At 38.5% G+C, this 17,167-nt stretch overlaps 1 protein-coding gene across 6 annotated transcripts in view; it reads right to left on the reverse strand.

Moving 5' to 3' along the window:
• The window catches only part of BLTP1 (bridge-like lipid transfer protein family member 1), a 116,024-nt gene that overhangs the window by 6,488 nt on the left and 92,369 nt on the right, over positions 1–17,167 (reverse strand). For 4 of the 6 annotated variants that reach the window (XM_086464408.1, XM_086464407.1, XM_086464405.1 and 1 more), the window contains 17 exons: positions 16,708–16,952; positions 15,346–15,561; positions 13,846–14,026; positions 12,240–12,432; positions 9,889–10,050; positions 9,637–9,776; positions 8,368–8,569; positions 7,764–7,967; positions 7,469–7,648; positions 5,138–5,275; positions 4,512–4,772; positions 3,239–3,389; positions 2,780–2,937; positions 2,206–2,398; positions 1,803–2,020; positions 896–1,147; positions 126–329 (listed from right to left, as the gene is read on the reverse strand). In XM_086464408.1, coding sequence (XP_086320534.1) covers positions 126–329; positions 896–1,147; positions 1,803–2,020; positions 2,206–2,398; positions 2,780–2,937; positions 3,239–3,389; positions 4,512–4,772; positions 5,138–5,275; positions 7,469–7,648; positions 7,764–7,967; positions 8,368–8,569; positions 9,637–9,776; positions 9,889–10,050; positions 12,240–12,432; positions 13,846–14,026; positions 15,346–15,561; positions 16,708–16,952 — 3,298 coding nt within the window. The remainder of the gene's footprint in view (positions 1–125; positions 330–895; positions 1,148–1,802; positions 2,021–2,205; positions 2,399–2,779; positions 2,938–3,238; positions 3,390–4,511; positions 4,773–5,137; positions 5,276–7,468; positions 7,649–7,763; positions 7,968–8,367; positions 8,570–9,636; positions 9,777–9,888; positions 10,051–12,239; positions 12,433–13,845; positions 14,027–15,345; positions 15,562–16,707; positions 16,953–17,167) is intronic. The other 2 variants (XM_086464409.1, XM_086464406.1) reach the window with 1 other exon arrangement.

Below are 17,167 nucleotides of genomic sequence, written 5' to 3' on the forward strand. Positions count from 1 at the left end.
AACTTCCATCATTTCAAATTCACATCTCCCTGTCGCCCACTTGAAATTTAGCAGCTCTTAAACAGCACGATCTGCGCTGTCTGGCAAGCAGAGCAATCCCAAAACTTAACGAGCATGAATCTGACCTTCGTTCCTTGTGGCTGTAACGTAATTGAACCACTCTTTCACGCTGGCAACTCCGTGGGGGGGGTTTTCATGGCGGCGCCTTGTTATCTTTGTGATTGTCGCCATCGGGCTTTCGAGGGCTCCACATGGTTTGGTGACCATAGTGTTATGACCCAGATGAAAGTCCAGGGTTTGCACAATATACGTGGAGTGTTCGCTAGTGCCTGCATCCAAGGTGTGGGCGGCAGGGGGGGGGGGAGAAAAAATGGAAAAAGCAGCTTGGTAAGGGTGGTAGGATTTCTTCTCTTTCTCCTCTCCTCACGTAGGTATTTTACGTGAATAATTAAGTGTGCCAGTGGCCTTAAAAACTGGTATAAAGCTTGCAAACAACAGAAAAATTGCATCCTTAGTAGCTACGGACAGTAAGAACTTTTCAGTATGAAGACAAATCTAAGCAGTAAGACCACCAAAATTTATCATACAGAAACAAAGGACTACATAAACACAGACATGCAATTAACAAGGCAGACAAACCACTTCGCAGGCATATTATCAGGGACATACCTAGTATATTTGAAAATGCACTTTGCCTTATTCCACAGATAAAGCAAATGTTATAAAGATGGAGAGGGAACAGGTTATTATTTTAAGTGAGTGGTGTATTGGGGGGAAATAATGTTGATTCAGACTTAAAGAAAGTAAGTTTTTCTTTGATTTCTTCTTACGTATCAATATATTCTTAAAACACATTTGAGGGAAATTAGAAAAGTGAGGAAATGGTTTAACTTACCATCTTCCCAAACTTTCTGGGCTTCTGTCCAAAATGCAATATTGGGTTCTTCAAGGTGAAATAAGGCCCACGATTTTGAGCGGAAATTAGGCCCATGAAAACAAGCCAGCGTCATGTGGTTTCCGTGCAGGCTCATGGATCCTCCAAATTGCATTCCATCTTCTGGCAATGGCATCTGAAATAAGGATATGTGGCACCCAGAGAGCACTTTCAAAACTCCTGGCCAATGCCGATGATGGGCTGCATCCAACACTAGAAAGTAAACATGCAATAACAAGAACAAACTTTAGGAAAGAGAAAGACACAGAAAAGATTGCTGCCATATTTATAATAAAACATGGAATTATGGGTGATATATATTATAATCTGTCTTATTAACACCGTTCCATCTCCACGATCTAAGGTGGTTGTAGCTTAAGAGTACCTGAACAAGCACACTTTGAGATCAATGACTCATTGTGTTCAGACAAATTATGGTTTCAGCTCATAATTAATAGAAAGTAAGAGTAACATCACACTTGCACTGCTGCTCAAAGTAGAACTGTTTTTTTTTTTTTATGAAATGGACTTCAAAATAGACTTTGAAAACTATTTCAACTGTATTGAAGTAATTTGAAAACTAAAAAAAAACCAAAATCTTTTATTTTTTAAACAAAAATACAGATTTTTAACTAAAACCCCAAAATAACCTAAGTTAGTTCATTATTGCACCCCAAGTCTAGCAGCGTACTCAAGATATTTGCATTCTTCACTGAAAGGTTATTGCCAGCCCAAATTTACAGGAAAAATGTACTGAAGAAACTATTTCAAGTCAAATAGTCGTACTTGCACGTATAAAGTTGCTCAGGTGAATTTTTGCAATTAAAAAATTCTACTTTGGAAGTATACTGTGTTTTGTAGCACTTACATTGCTCATGGGAGCTTCTCTCTAAGTTGTTGGCCATTGTCTTGGGAGGGAGATAAGGAACAGGTCCCCAGGTGGACAAAGCTCGCTTGCTTGTATCAAACTGCTGAGTAAAGAACTCCTGGAGTTTCATTCCTATTTTTATTAGGTCTGGTGTAGTAGATCTTGAAATCATCACTTGGAAGATATCCCACTTCAAGTCCCCATGGACAAATATCTCACTAGATATTAAGAATAGCAAGAATATTAGCAGTTAATCTATTTCCTAGTGACAAAAAAAACCCCACAACAAACAATGAACCCTTTGCTTTCTAGCAATTTTTGCTTAGCAATACTAGACAGAAGACACAGGCAGAACTTCACCTTTTCAAACATTACACATTTTAAACACAAGAAGCAGTATTACCTTTTATCAGAGATGCTCGAGTCCAAAGCATTATACAGGTTAATTTTCCATTCATCCTGTAGTTTAAGATCAGCATTACTGAAGATTCCCATTAGGATACTGGACCCCATATAGTCAACACGTGCTTCAGTAGAACCCATGGTGATTTGGATTTTATGACTGGGCTGTTGGTTTGGGTGTTCAGAAATATGAGCTGAAACAGAACGAAAGCAATACAGAAATAAAGCACTAAAGATAAGAAAAGCAGGTTTTGCAGTGATATCACCCTTATGCCATCATCACGATACAGAGGGACTGAGAAAGCACTGTTTTTTTTCCCAAATGCAAGGTCATGACTCTGGTGGAGCGCCTCCCTCCAAAGCCAGTTTTGCATTTCCCAGGCTGTAAGCATGTGAAATTCTAGAAGGAGCTGACACGCTCAAAGCGTGTTTCATAGTCAGAATGCACAAGTAAACATCCAAAGTTTTGGATTATATACTAGCAGGCTCATGAAGTGAGGTACTGTATATAATCTTTAGTTTTTCACATTTATTGTCTGGAGCACATACTACTACCATGCAGCTTTCCAACTTACCCACCATCTCCAGGGTATTAACATCTATGGTACCTCCGACAACTCCTCCTCTGGAGTCCAACTGTGATCTTCCCAAGCCAACAGACATGCTAATTTCCCGATCTCTACTACTACCCACAGATAGACGACCCTGGCTTTTCAAACCACTGGTGGTCCACCTAGAACAGAGGTGAAAACAGACAACAGTTTTCCTGGCTGTCAAGAAAGAAACTGAAAATTATTTACTGGAAAGCAGTAAATAACATGGTTTAGGCATATGCAACTTCAGGATTAGGCATCTAGCAGTATTCATGAGGGGCTTCACAGTTCAAAACTGAAAGAGTTAGGATTTTAAAGCTGGAAGACAACAGGCTGTTACACAGTCTGTGGGGAAAACGTTCCACACCTCCCTGCTGCCCCTGCCTGCCCCCTCAAACATCACCATCTGTTAAAACATGCTTGATCTTGTTCTATACTTACGTGGTATTGCCCATTACGTTGCTCATATTCATTTGAACATTTAATTGTTTTAGGTTCATAGCAAATACAACCAGTGTTTCCCATGGTGTTCCTTGCTGGCTTCCAGCTTTATTTGATTTATTAAATGGAGTTGATGTTTTTGAGAGAGTATCTAAACCAAAAAGTAGACAAAAAAAATTAAATTATTCCACATGCTAGGAAAAACTGGCACAATACACCCATAATACATATTACAAAAGGACAGACTAACACAGTATTTAAGGAGTGCCACAAAACTATGAGCGAGCATAAGTGAGAACGAGAAGATTTGCAATATGCTTTGCTTTAGTTGTCATAGAAATTGACTCATTTACACATTTATTTTTACTAATATCTTTAAGAGAAACAATTTTTAATTTGCAGTCAGTTACGCAAGAGCCTATTTTAAATTATTTAGGTGTTTAAAAATACCATTGTATTCAGATATTCAGGTAGCAGTTATTTGCACAGGTGCTGAGTCAGAATTTCAAGTATTAGGAGTTTCCTTGCTCTTCTCACAAAAATCCTGGCAATACTCATAGGAAATGCAATTTTGCACAGGCTTATCAACAAGCCACTCTTTCTCCAACTGTGCCTTCTCCTAAAAGCCTTCATATGTAACAGCTTGCTTGCATTCTAAATAGCCAAAATACCTGTCCTTTCCTTTCTCACAGATATTCTTCCTAGACTCAAAGCAGCACCACACTTTTAAATCTCCTATCTATATCTAATGCTAAAAATATTCCACACAGCCAGTGCTACACTGCTATAAGATACAATACAATAACATTTGTAGTAAAAGAAATTAAATGTTACTTTCTTATGTAGAAACGACCCTTATTTAGACCTCCTAGTCTGAGCCCAAAATTGCAGATGAAATGAAATAACTGACCTCACCTGTGAGCTGTGATACTGACCCTCTGCTAAGAGTGTGGTAATTGCTTGGATGAGAATTGAGACTCGAGAAAATGACAGTGCAATCAAATTAAGCTGGAGAGCTCATCTAATCCCAGCTAAACAACTCCTGCTCTAGTAAACGGAACTCCAATTTTATAGACATTATTCCAACAAACTACACTTTGATTCATCCATTTCAGACATTTTCCTTTCCCTAAGCCATTGACTCTCTACTCCCAGGCACAGTGGAAAAAGAGTATTTTATGGTTGCTTTCTACAAAGCAGTAATGACATACTTTTTTTCCCACAAAAAAGGTGGAAATACTTTAAAAACCTAAATAGAACATCGTTTACTAACCTCTCTGAGGCACTGAAGAGTCAGACACACTCCTGGATCTTGTAACAGCAGGAGACTTTAAGCTGTGAGATGCTGTCCCAGGTGACATACTGCTGCTTGCAGTATGTTCACTAAAAACATTAGGTGACTGTGCCATGTGCGTAAAGGAAGCAGACTGGCAGGGCTGCTCCCACGTCCTGCAGTACGCTTTCCGTGATGATTCAGGAGAAAGGTGCTGGCTTACCCCTTCAATCGAATCTGGTGTGCCAGGACCCGATGCTACTAGAAAAAGAGCAGCACATGAAAGGCAGAAAAAGTACTTCATTTTTGTTTAGCAATATCCTCCACGTACTAAGAAGTATTTGGAGAGTGTCAAAATATATCTCATTTATTGTAACTAAAGGTTTTCTACTGTCTTCATTAATATAAGCTTTTTAAATAATTCAATGACATACTTTAGAAGTTTTCCATTTCTTCTTTCTAGGATTTTCTATTAAACTTTATTAGAGTGACTGCATATGGAGTAAATCATAATACATTTCTATCTAGTCACGTATGTAATAATACACAGGTAATAAATGTTTATAAAATTCCTACTATAACCCCTTGTAAAAAAAGGTTTTTCATGATAAGCAGCAGTCTCTTACCTGGCAGATTTATTGTCTGATCACCTAGGAAAAGCCGTCTAGCAATGCTTCTCCTGTACCAAGCCCTTGGAAAGGCTAGAATCTCACTGAGCCGGCGCATATCGTATTTAAAGGAAGCAGATCCTATATCACAGACAGCTGAAAAAGAAAAATGCATATTCACACAACTGTAAAGGCTCAGTAGTAACAGGGTTTGGTAACCAAATCTAATTAAGACGTGTACAGTATATTCTTACCTAGCAGTATAGTGTCTGCTGTAATGAGAAAACAGTTGTCCTCAGGTGTTGCCATTTCTCCCAATCCAGTATTAGATACAAACACATTTCATAAAGGCAACATGGAACCTAAGGACATAACTGATATTGGGTCCTACTTGTGCTGTATGTGCTGCAGACTCATTCGAGGGCTTTCAGGGCAGATTAATCACAACCATTCTGCTGTTCGCCCGGTAAGTCAGGACCCCCATGTGCAGTGAGGGAAAAATAAATAAGTAACAATCTTGAAACCCCACTTTCACTTCAGGGTTCTGTGAGTATTCAGGAGCCCAGCTCATGCTGTAGCCTCACAGGCAGCAGGTGGCAAGGTGGTGAAATCTGAAAATCTGACAGCTAGTAACTGAACACAGACTGCAGAACTACACCACCAAGTTAGACAGGCAGCAGTGCAGCCAGAATTAAGATGAAAACCAGACAGCAAATGTCAAAAAAAAGAAAGAAAAAAGATCATGAAGAACACTGAGAAGGCAGCTTGTGACCTAGGAGATTCTGCTGTCATTTTTAATAAGCACAGTATATCATCTCTATAATAACACATTGAATTGTGCTACATAATCCACTTTGATTCCTCCCCCCCCCTCTATGGAGAGGCTGCTTGAAAACTAGACTATTTCTGGTTTTCATACAAAAAAGGAAAAAAAGGGCAAGTGTTGTAAAAGATTTTTCTCCTACTCAGGTAACAAAAGACAGCTGTGAAATACCTGAAGAGAGGACTATGAAAACGGGTGCTTAGTGTTTACCATACTAGGTCTAACTGAAAGCTTAACGAACTTTGGGAATAATTTTAACATAAAGTTCTATTATTATACTAGTTTATCTCTGTTATGAAATGTATTAAGAGATGAATCAGCAATGAGAATCTGAGTTTGTTCACCTTTCTGTTCTGATGGAACAGTGACATAAAAGAGCATTCACCCTAGGGCACTGGGTGGCCCACTCAAGTTCACTCCCTTGTTGTTCGCTCCTGGATGTGGAGACTTATGGAAGCCATACCATATAGACACTGTGGGCATACTGCCATTGCCTGCTACCTTTACCAAGTGACTTAGTGCAGTGTAACACACTGAGGAAACACAGAATTCCACCAAACTAGTTGAAACCCAGCCCAAAGCCTCATCGTACACTTTTTCTTAGTGATTTATTGTCCTTTCATCTGATTGCTCTAAGAAACTTACATTTTTGGATTACCGTTGCTCTTTTTGATCACCAGCAGCGGCCACTCCAAAATGAAATGTCATATTTGGAGTTTAAGGATTTCAAAACCCTCTATTTTAACTCTAATGATGGGTGACAATGAGGAATACATGAAATATTTTAGGAAGAAGGATTTCATTTTGGGGGGTGGGAAACAAGAACCACTGGTATAGCTAATATAAAAATATTTAAAAGCTAACCAAGCTACTGAACTTGTCATTGAAACAAATTATGTGAGAAGTGAGAACAGATTAGCATTACATGTTCCATCTCATTGCCATTTATGTAGTCATAGATTACCAACCTGCAGTCATACAGACTTTTGGGGTTCTCAAGAAACAGAGTTGAAAAATGAAGGGCATAGATATTGCTCGACAAACAATACTATTCAAAGACTCTACTCTGTCAGGTACAAAGCTAATGTATACTATGGGATTTTATAGCTGAAGAAATACACACGTTGTGCCATTAGGTGGAAAATAACCACCTTCTTTTGCATGCTAAGATCATATAAATAATGTTGACAAACTAAGATTACTACTAAATAATGACTTGAAATCACTTCCTTCTGGTAATATCTGACAGAAATATCTGGAATACCACTAAAATGACTTCAAGCTGACTAAACACAAACAATCTAGGCTTTATCTCTGTTGTGGGTTGGCTCCGGCCAACAGCCAAATGCCCACCGAGCTGCTCACTCATTCCACTCTCCTGTTGTAGAAGAAAAATTTTACTACACACTACAAGTAGATGGCTCTGCTGTAACATCTATAGAAGCTGCTGATAGTAAAGTCTGCTACTGGAACAGCAGCTCCCTAATTAGCTGAAGAGAAGGGATTAAAATGAAACAAGCATTTACCGGATATGTTTATCAATGTAGTATCTATCTTGCTGGTAGCTTTGCTCGCAGACTGACTCTCAAAAAAGGAGGAACCTCCCGAACGCCTTATTCGTGACAGGCTGACTTTCACAAACTCAAGGTTAATGCTCAAAGAATCCTTCCGGCCAGTGACAGAAGTTGGTTCCTCATCCACATTACCTAGAAACAGAAAGGAAAAAGTTTAATCTTCTGTGACCTTTTCAAACCTTTGGTTCAGAAAACCACGCCAAACTTGAACAATGGCCATTAAAACAAACAAAAACTTGTCCTTTACCTAAGGCTCCCGATCCAGGGGTTAGAACAGTAACAGCAGATTTTTGTTTTCCAGCTCCATATGGATGGAACACGTAAAGGGAAAAGTCGGACATGCAGGCGGTAAAACTCAGGCCTGAAGAGCTGCTACTAGAAGTCGTCAAGTCTGACTGACTGCTGCTGTGCCGTGTTCTGCCCAGAGGGCTGCCCAGTCCAGGTGATGAACCTGAAGTCAAATTTTTTTGGCAAAAGTTATTTTTGGTACAAAAGCATTTTCAAATGAGAAATAATACTGTTAACAGCAATATTAAACAGCCCAAGTGCACATCAAATTATGCCCTTGTAGCAGCAACATAGTTTAATATTCTATGTAGCTATGATGCTAGCCTTTTGTAAGAGATAAATGACCTTACTTAACCAATGCAAGAAAAACTCTGATATACTGTACGTGTGCAAGCTTTTACTGGAAACTGATACAACACGAAGAAATCCTACTGACTCACCAACACACAAATGTCTACCTTTAAGGTGTATAAAAGCTCATCTGCTCTAATCTTAGACAACAGAACATTGTATTTATTTATGCTACAAGCTGTACATAGGATAAGCATTCATACACATATTACCTGGTGCTCCAGATTTACTGACTGAATTCTTGGAGCCAGTCTGTGAAGTATTGCCACCAACTGACACATTATCTGATGGATATGTTGTGCCTAATGTTTCCAGTTCTCCTCGGTTTGAAGAGAAAACAAGATCCAGGGAAGGCAACTTCAGCATACATTCAACTCTTGATACTGGCAAGCAACTGAACTTGATTTGAGAGGGCTGAAAGACAGAAAGAAAACAAAGCATTCAATGAACAAATACAAAATACTAAAAAAATCCCAAATTTGGCTTGTAAAGTGCTATGTATTTATTTTTTAAAACTAAGCAAATGACAGCCAATTTGGACTGGTTTTGAATTAGTAAGATAACTGTATACAACCTGATCTAGATACATTAATTTCAGGGAATCCCTCCAGCACCAGGGCTATTATTTGGACCAGTGTTTGGAAAACTTAGACACAGGAGGCCTGGGTGCAGCAGAGGACATGTATGTCACCCTCTCTCCTCCTGCCCAAGCCAATTCATAGCTCCCCTCATACGAGAACTATGAAAAATCACTTCAGCTGATGCTGAAAGCCTCAGCTCCCCTCAACACATCCTTGGCTGGGTGAGTTTGCAAGTAAAAGCTGAGAGAGGCTACAGATTGTTGCGGTTAATTTTCATAGGCATAAAAAACTCCATCTGTTACAATATGTGGTCCAATTTGGGAACATATAAATCAAATTTATACCAGGAGAAAATGTTGTTTGAGCAAGCTGGAAAAATACAATAGCAACGTTCATATTAAGCTCAAGTGCTCTGAATCACTTTGCAGTAGCACTTTTCTCTTACACATATAAAAAGCCCAGACACATCAAATATTAAGCAGTATGAATAATGCCGTGTAGATGGTAACTGTACATTCCTACATCTTCCATATAAACCGAGAAAATCTTTAATTATTATTTGTGTTTTGTAATGGTACCTATAAACAACGGATAGAAATACTAGTTACGAAAGATATTTTCAAAAAAGTCCGAAAGAGACAAGGAAGAAGTAATGATTAAAAACAAGCAGAACTTTTGTGACTTCTCAAAATAGCTCATTTCTTTGGCCTCCGTGGGACTACAATATGTCAGAACTCCTGCTGAAATAAGTCCCATCTTATCGCACTAGACGTTAATATCTCAGAAAGGACACTTGAAAATATTTTTTTCTTTTTTAAAAAGCAAACTTTGAAGCATGGATTGTCTGGAAGACTGTGACTGAAGCGACTTACTATACTGAATGTTGAGTTAAAACCTCACCTGAACTCGTACGTAAACCACCACATCTACAGGGAAGGATGAATATGCTGATGTCGAGGACGATACTAACGATGTTGTGGACTCTTCCAAAGGATCTTGTATATCAAATTGCCCCATGTCTTCATCCTGTGAGCTAACAGCTTTTAACAAGTACAAGAACTCATTAGAAAGTGGAATTTAAAGGGAAGAGCAGCTCAAAGCCACCAGAAGACAAAAAAGCGTAGAGTACCAGAACACAAATACGCAACTTACCAGTGTAATTCCTTTCAATGGGTGTAATTGGAATGGTTTCAAGAGCTTTCTCTAGAAAGTCCAGTAAGCACGGGCTAATCACCATTTCCTCCGGCAATGACTGGAGTGCAACCCATGCATATAGTTTAGCAGTTTTCACTCCACCACTTCCTTTCCCTTTGGCTGCAACATTTAAAAGATAAATTTGTCTAATGTAATACCACTCAACTGTGACCGATAAACATTAGAAGACAGTTCATAACTAACAGCTGTTTCCTCTAATACCTTGTATCATCATCTGAAAGGGTATAAATCAAGTCAGTTAGAAAAAATTAAGCCGTACGTTTTCACTAAGAAAACTGTGCAAAAGCAACCATTAGCCTGTCGTGCTTGACTGTAATTCCATTGTGCATTTTCTTGACCAAGCACTCTTATGTCATTGTCACCATTTTGCTTTTTAAAAAAACAGCACATAAATCAGACACACATAATTCTTCTCCAAATACACAATGCAAAGTAACCACAGCTGACTGGGAATGAAAGTGGAATTAGGAAAAATAAATCCATGAGCCTGAGAAGAATGTCAGTTTTAAGTGAGAAAATACATCAAAAAATTAAAACTGTCAAGTCCTGTCAAGTCCTACCATATTTATGCAAAGAATAACTAAAGACTCTACACCAGCATTTCTAAAAGCTTGGAGCTAGCCAGACATAAACTAATAAAAAGATTGTCTTCTAAATCTGTGGAAGAAGCTGGCACTTGGATCCACACTAACCAAACTATAAATATGCACAGAAGGTATCAGTACCAGCTCAACTACTGTCCCTATGAAATACAGCTATTGGAATGAATAGACATAAATGAAAATATTGATTTTAAATCCTCCAATAAAAACATAAACATTAACTAAACAACTAAAACAGAGCTTAAAAATCCTTTTATTTGCTAAAAAAACCCCCAAAAAACCCAAACCACAAGCACCAAATTTTCATTCTATGCAAACTATTCTGTCTAGTGCCTCTGACTAGATTATTCTATCTTGCTCTTACTGGAGACCAGTATTATATAGACAAGGTGGTTTCAATTCCAGAGGAGATGTATTACAGAAAACAATAAATGTGTTTCAGAACAATTCAGAACTAATAAACATTTCTAAAAATACAATGCATAAAGAAATACAGTCACTGCAATCCCTAGTTTTGGGAGACATTTCTGTAAGCCCCCCACCTAAGGCAGAGCTTACAGACATTAAAAACAAGACTCAGTAACTGGACATGACATGGTAAAAATTAGAAGGCAAAGATTGGAAAGAAGATAGGAAATTACAGAACATAATTGAAGAAAAGTAGTATAAACCGAGATTACACAACATTTAGTAACAATAAAGAGGATGGACACTTAAAAGGAGTAAGAGCTGATGGCTCAACAGCATGGGTAATTGAGGAAGGTGTCCCCATTTCACTGTTCTCTCCCAGCATCTCCACCGGTTTTATAAAAAAAAACAAAAAAACAAACAAACAAAAACAAAAACCAAAACACAACAAACTAAGAAACACACACACAACTTCTTTTAATTATTAATTTGGCCAGCTCATCAGATTTTGACAAAATTTGGGCTTTGTTCTTAAAGCGATATTCAAATGCCAAAGGAGAGAAGAGTGAATGTCTCGGCAGCTGGAAGTGCAATCTACATACCTCTAGATCTGACATGATGTAACCACGGACTCCTGCTTGAAAACAGGAATCATTGGAGTTAAACCAAAACTTTACATAATAGAACACAGGTTACTCCCAATCAGGGTTATTTAAGGGCCTGCAACAGCTGAGGACACTAGTCTGGTATTTTGATTAATACAAATACGTCTAAACAGTTGCTTCAGTACTGCAAGAAATAACCCAGTTCCAGAAAGCAATAATTTACACATTACTTGTGCGGCAGAAGGCACTTAAAATCTGGAAGTATTCTTTGAATAGTGCAATGTGTGGAAGCAAGGATTCATCTGAAATTTTTTTTTCTTGGATTATGAGGAATAAAGCAGTCAGCATTCACTTTTTATACAGCTACTTCAAACTTTGCTTTCCAGTAATACGCATTATTTTGTTAAATGAAAACAGGGAGAAGGCAGTGACAGCCCAACACTGGGATACAGTGAGACAGAGACGCTACTGAGATGGGTTTGGCAAGAGATTTCTAAAAATGCAGCTTTATGAACTGCATTCATGCTTTTGGGATCAGGTTTCTGCAGCCAAAGTTAAGACCTGATAAATAACAATGCTTCAGGTAACGTGCAGACAGATCTAAAGCCAGTAGATTACACGAAGGAAAGATATATATCCATGATAGTTTCAGAAGGTTATCGACTATAAGTACCTGATGGGATGGGTGGGGGTTGGGGAGGAAGTAAGGTGTTAGTCTTGCTGTGGATAGTGCTAGATAAAGGAGGAGATGTGGCAGTATCTTTCATACCATACAGCTTGGACTCTTTGGAAAGTGTTCTTGGCAAAGAGGATCCTCGAGAAGTATTTGGCGATTCAGTCTTTAAAGTCTTAGAGTTGTAGTGCAACTGGAAAGGAAAGAAAGATCAATTTACTTCATACAAGTAGCTCAATTTCTATACAGCAGTTTGGTGTCACTCCTTCCCTTCAAAATAAAATTTTTTTCATTATTTACAAAAATACCCTTGTAAGATACGTTACATTCCAATTCATGTTCTACAGATACAGCCTGGGCACCTAAAGATCTGAAATCTTTGTACCAAAAAATAGATAAATTAATAAACTATAAAAAAAATTAATCAAGGAAACACAGAGAAACAGAGGAAATTAACTGGTCAGGAACAATGCCTAAAGCTTGTTCCTCCGCTGTGTTAGTGTCATACACATCCTGGGCCACTAACTATTTGTCCCTGCCACATAGCTCGCTTTCTGTTTTACTGAACTATTCCACTACTAAACATCACCACAGAGAAAGCTGCATAAAAATAGAAATAATAAAATATTCCAAGAGTTCACAACTCTTACATGTGCATAATGCACTATCAATGAAAATACAGAACATAACAGAAGCTGTAGGGGATGTTTAGTTATTCCTGAATCTGACTAAAAGCAACGGTCAGGGCCTGAGGCATAACTGTTATCTCAGGAGATAGCCTGGAATACTGGAAGATGGAGACACGTAGCCCTTCCACATCGAAAGACTAGAGAGGCCAAACTGTTTCACGTGAAGAGCATTTAATTTATGGCATTGCCTCAACTGAACTGCATGACGTTTCCATGCAGCAGTGACCTGTTTTTCCTGTTCTTACTCCCTAGGACATCAGATCACAAATACAAGAACATGTCTGTTGAGACCCTGTCTCGCTAGGATAGGGAAACAACGACTGCAAACAAGGGAGTGTACAGTTTGCTGGTGTTTGAGAGAACATTGTCTTTAAAAAAAGTTTTTATACCAAGACTGGGATTGCTGTAATAAGCAACACAGAAGACACAGTAAGACAGCTTTAGGTGGTGTGGGCCAACTACTACGCTGCCCTTCCCATGAATTACCAACAGTGAGAAGATCGTCCTGTACTTAAAAAGGGCATACAACAGAAATTACCTGTCAGAGAAGAAAATATCCAAAGCAATGTCTAATTTTAGACCCCAAAATGTTAACGGAACCGACTTCTTTTCATTATGTAATATCACATACACTGTTGTGGAGCGTCATTTGACAACGGTTCTGTTTTGGTGGCACACAGAAGATTTTGTGTTTTCCCCCTCCAAGAAAACGCGGGTAAAAGCATCTACCGGTTTTCAAGGTACTATTACAGAAATCATTGTTCCTGTTTCAGCAGTATCTACGTAACTGAAAAAAGATTTTGCCGAGGTGCTCCGCGTATACAAACTTGTACATCCTGTAACAGTGTATTTGCTTTGAAATCATACTTGAGCAGAAAGAGCAAGTGCTTCCCTGCTGAGTTACAGGCTCCTTTTACCTTCACATCCACCCCAGGAATATAAAACACCGTTGTTTCCACATCACTAGATTTTGTCTGTAGAGATGATGGCACTTTCTTGCCAGCAAGTAAGTGAGTAGTAGATGCATAATTCGTTTGAAATTTCTTCTTTTTTGAAGGAGACTCTTGATCCAAACTTCTGGAACTCCGGTCGTAGCTCCTAAAAAAAATACACTGCATGTTACTAAAGCAAGCTTAATACTCATATTAAAAACTGTATATTTTCTAGTATTAAAAAAAACCTTAGAGATGTCCAAAATAAATTTGTAGTATCAACTATATAAGGAAGCATTTCAGTCTCTGCTTTACACTTTACTTTGTGACCTCCATTCCCTTTCTGTCTGCCCACTCTGGTTTCGCTATTTTCATTTTGGCATTACTTCAGCAGTAAAATCTACAAAATTATTTTGTCATTAGAGAAACACCTTTCAATGCTCTGTACTCTTACAGTCAAGTTCATATACATTACCCAACGTGATCTTTGATGTGCAGAAAACACTTAGCAATTTTCCTTCTCTGCTGTAAAGCCTGGCTTCATGTAAGTTCTTAAGAGATTCTTTGTATCAATTCTTAGAAAAAAGTGTCTTGGAAAGACAGAAACCAAATTGCTTTCTAATTAAGGCTCTCCTATGTATGTATACCTCTCTCTCAGTAAGAACAAGGATTTCTTATTTGTTCCTATTTCTTACAATTAGAGTTAAAACAAGTCAGTCTCATTTCCTTATACTAGTTAAGAATTACCTTTGTTGACAAATAAGTTTCTTAAAATTCACCATATTATTAATAACATATCAGATTTTTAAAAGTAATGTAAAGCTGCCATTAGATCCCAAATCACATACACATGAAAAAAGAATATAAAAAACCTGAGAATGAGATCAAACCTCATTAAGATCAGAAGTAAAGCACTTAATAAAATGCATTTTTTATTATCTTTTATTATCTAATATACATACTATCAGCATGCTTTTACACTCAGAAAATAACGGAAGCCCTCGGAGATCATGAGAAAACACACTAGTAGCCCCACTATTAGTCACACCATTATGTGGATTCACTAAGTTGTAAAGTTACTTCTTTGGAGGCTGGGGAAAAAAAAAAAAAAAAGAATCCAAGTGCTTTGAAAGCCTAACATTTTGTTTATGAAACATAAAACATGATTTAAAAAAATAAAACCAGAAAGGAGGCTTATGCTGATTCTTGCTGAACAAAAGCAACTCCCCATGCCATACTCTGCCTTCAACAGTTGCAACTTATGGTCATGCTATGAAGTAGTGATAATTGCTATGAAAAAAGTGATGGTAACCAGCTAACACATACATCTTCTATGCTTTTCAAACAGGCCAGTGCTTAAGAGTAATTATTATGCACATGGTCGTAACTTAAGTGATGGAAGTGTCAGACGGCCTTAACAGCTAAAGCAGAATGAAGTACTCATACCCTGTTCTTCATAAGGCACCTCAGTAACGCGTTTCTTACCTTCGTAAGCTAATGTCATCATGCTCCTGCTGAAGCATTGTAGGGTGCAGAACACATTTTCCACAATCAATTTCAACCCTGATATCAAGTTCAAAGTCAATATTTCTCTCCGTGGTTGTGCCAGTCATACTTCTGTTGGTAGGTGTTGTTGGCCAGCGCTCAGTGAACAGCTGGTGGACAGCAGCGAAGCCTGTTGCTTTCTTGCGAGAGGTACTCCTGCACAGGCACAATTGTGGCTTAGGTATTAGCGTGCTTTCTTTTTGGTTATAGGCTTGTTTGTATTATGAAAACAATTACTTCAACACGAAATTCACATAGAACTCAGCATACAAATAAACTGAAGTTATCATTGGTCAAGATCTGTTTCTGAAAGACAAGGGCTCTGAATTACATTTTAAACCTTAGGCTTAGGGGCGATCTTATCACCATGTTCCAGTATTTAAAGGCTGGCCACAAAGAAGATGGAGACACCTGTTTTACAATGAGTCACATGAAAAATATGGGGGGTAATGGGTACAAGTTACCCTGGGGAGAGTCCAACTGGACGCAAAAGGAGAAATTTTCACAATGAGAACAATCAGGCATTGGAATAATCCCCACCAGGGAAGTGGTGGGATTCCCCAGCACTGGACGTTTTTAAGATTTGGCTGGACAGGGCGCTGGGCCATCTTGTCTGGACCGTGCCCTTGCCAAGAAAGGTTGGACCAGATGCTCCTCGAGGTGCCCTCCAACCTGGGCTTGTATGACATCTACCTGAACGGATGCTAGGAGGCATTCTTAGAATATGTCCACACTTAGTATATAATATTTTAAGAACTTTTCTGGAAAAGGCCTTATCTGATACACAGCAATAGAGAGATCCATCTTCCATTAACACATGACTAAGTATCCTTTCTTTGTATAGGGTACCACAAAGAACTAAGCCTTTCTTAAATTCTCCACCAAGAAAAAGACTGAAAGGATGATTCTGTGATTCTGTGTGATATAGTAAGTTTCATATTTGTAAATATTTACATTATTACATGCACTTTGTAGAGGTCTAATTACTCTATAAAACTGAAAGTTACTCTGTATTTGACAAATCTGTCATTTGGTCCACTAAAACCTGCCTCGTGCTAAAAAAACCTCACTTTCCAGTTCTTTTATTCTGTTCCAAGCCCTAAAATTTCTAACAGTTGCCTCCTTTTCAGATCAGAATTCCTCCTTCCCTCACAGTCACCCCTGCTGAACACAAGCTCCCCTGCCTTCACATGCACACTTCAGGCAAAATTCAGTCCTTCATTGGTAACAGATTTTGTTATATTTCAATATTTCAACTGCATTTTCTTAATTTCTCTGTTCTTCCTTAAGGCCAGTACTTACGGTGGTTTCCTATAAAAATATGTCCTCTCTCTTTCATGGTCATCCTCCTTCTCAGAGTCCTCACTGCTTGATGATAAGCTGTCATCCCGGCGTCCTTCTTCAGGCTGGAAGGGAATGCCGGGTGAGAAGACTACTGGAGTTTTGGGTGAACCAAATACCGAGCATGAGCCTTCACTAGTAGATGAGTAATGGGAGGGACCATCAATAGTTACAGACAAAAGGTCCATTTCTGTCTCTTCCGGAAACTGATTATAAAAAGACAAAAAGATATTAAATTTCCACAGATAATAGTTTCCATCGAGAAAGCATTAGATAGCTCTGGAAATAAAAAAATAAAGCAAGAGTGCTATGAGAAACTCTCACTCCCCCGTTCCTCATAATACAGAGACAGCAGGCGTAGGACTTGCAAGACTGATTATGAAAAAGAAAGAAACGAAAGCTTGGTGGGGAGACATTTGCC

This window comes from Leptosomus discolor, chromosome 4, assembly GCF_034619465.1.
Source record: "Leptosomus discolor isolate bLepDis1 chromosome 4, bLepDis1.hap2, whole genome shotgun sequence".
Lineage (NCBI taxonomy): Eukaryota > Metazoa > Chordata > Aves > Leptosomiformes > Leptosomidae > Leptosomus > Leptosomus discolor.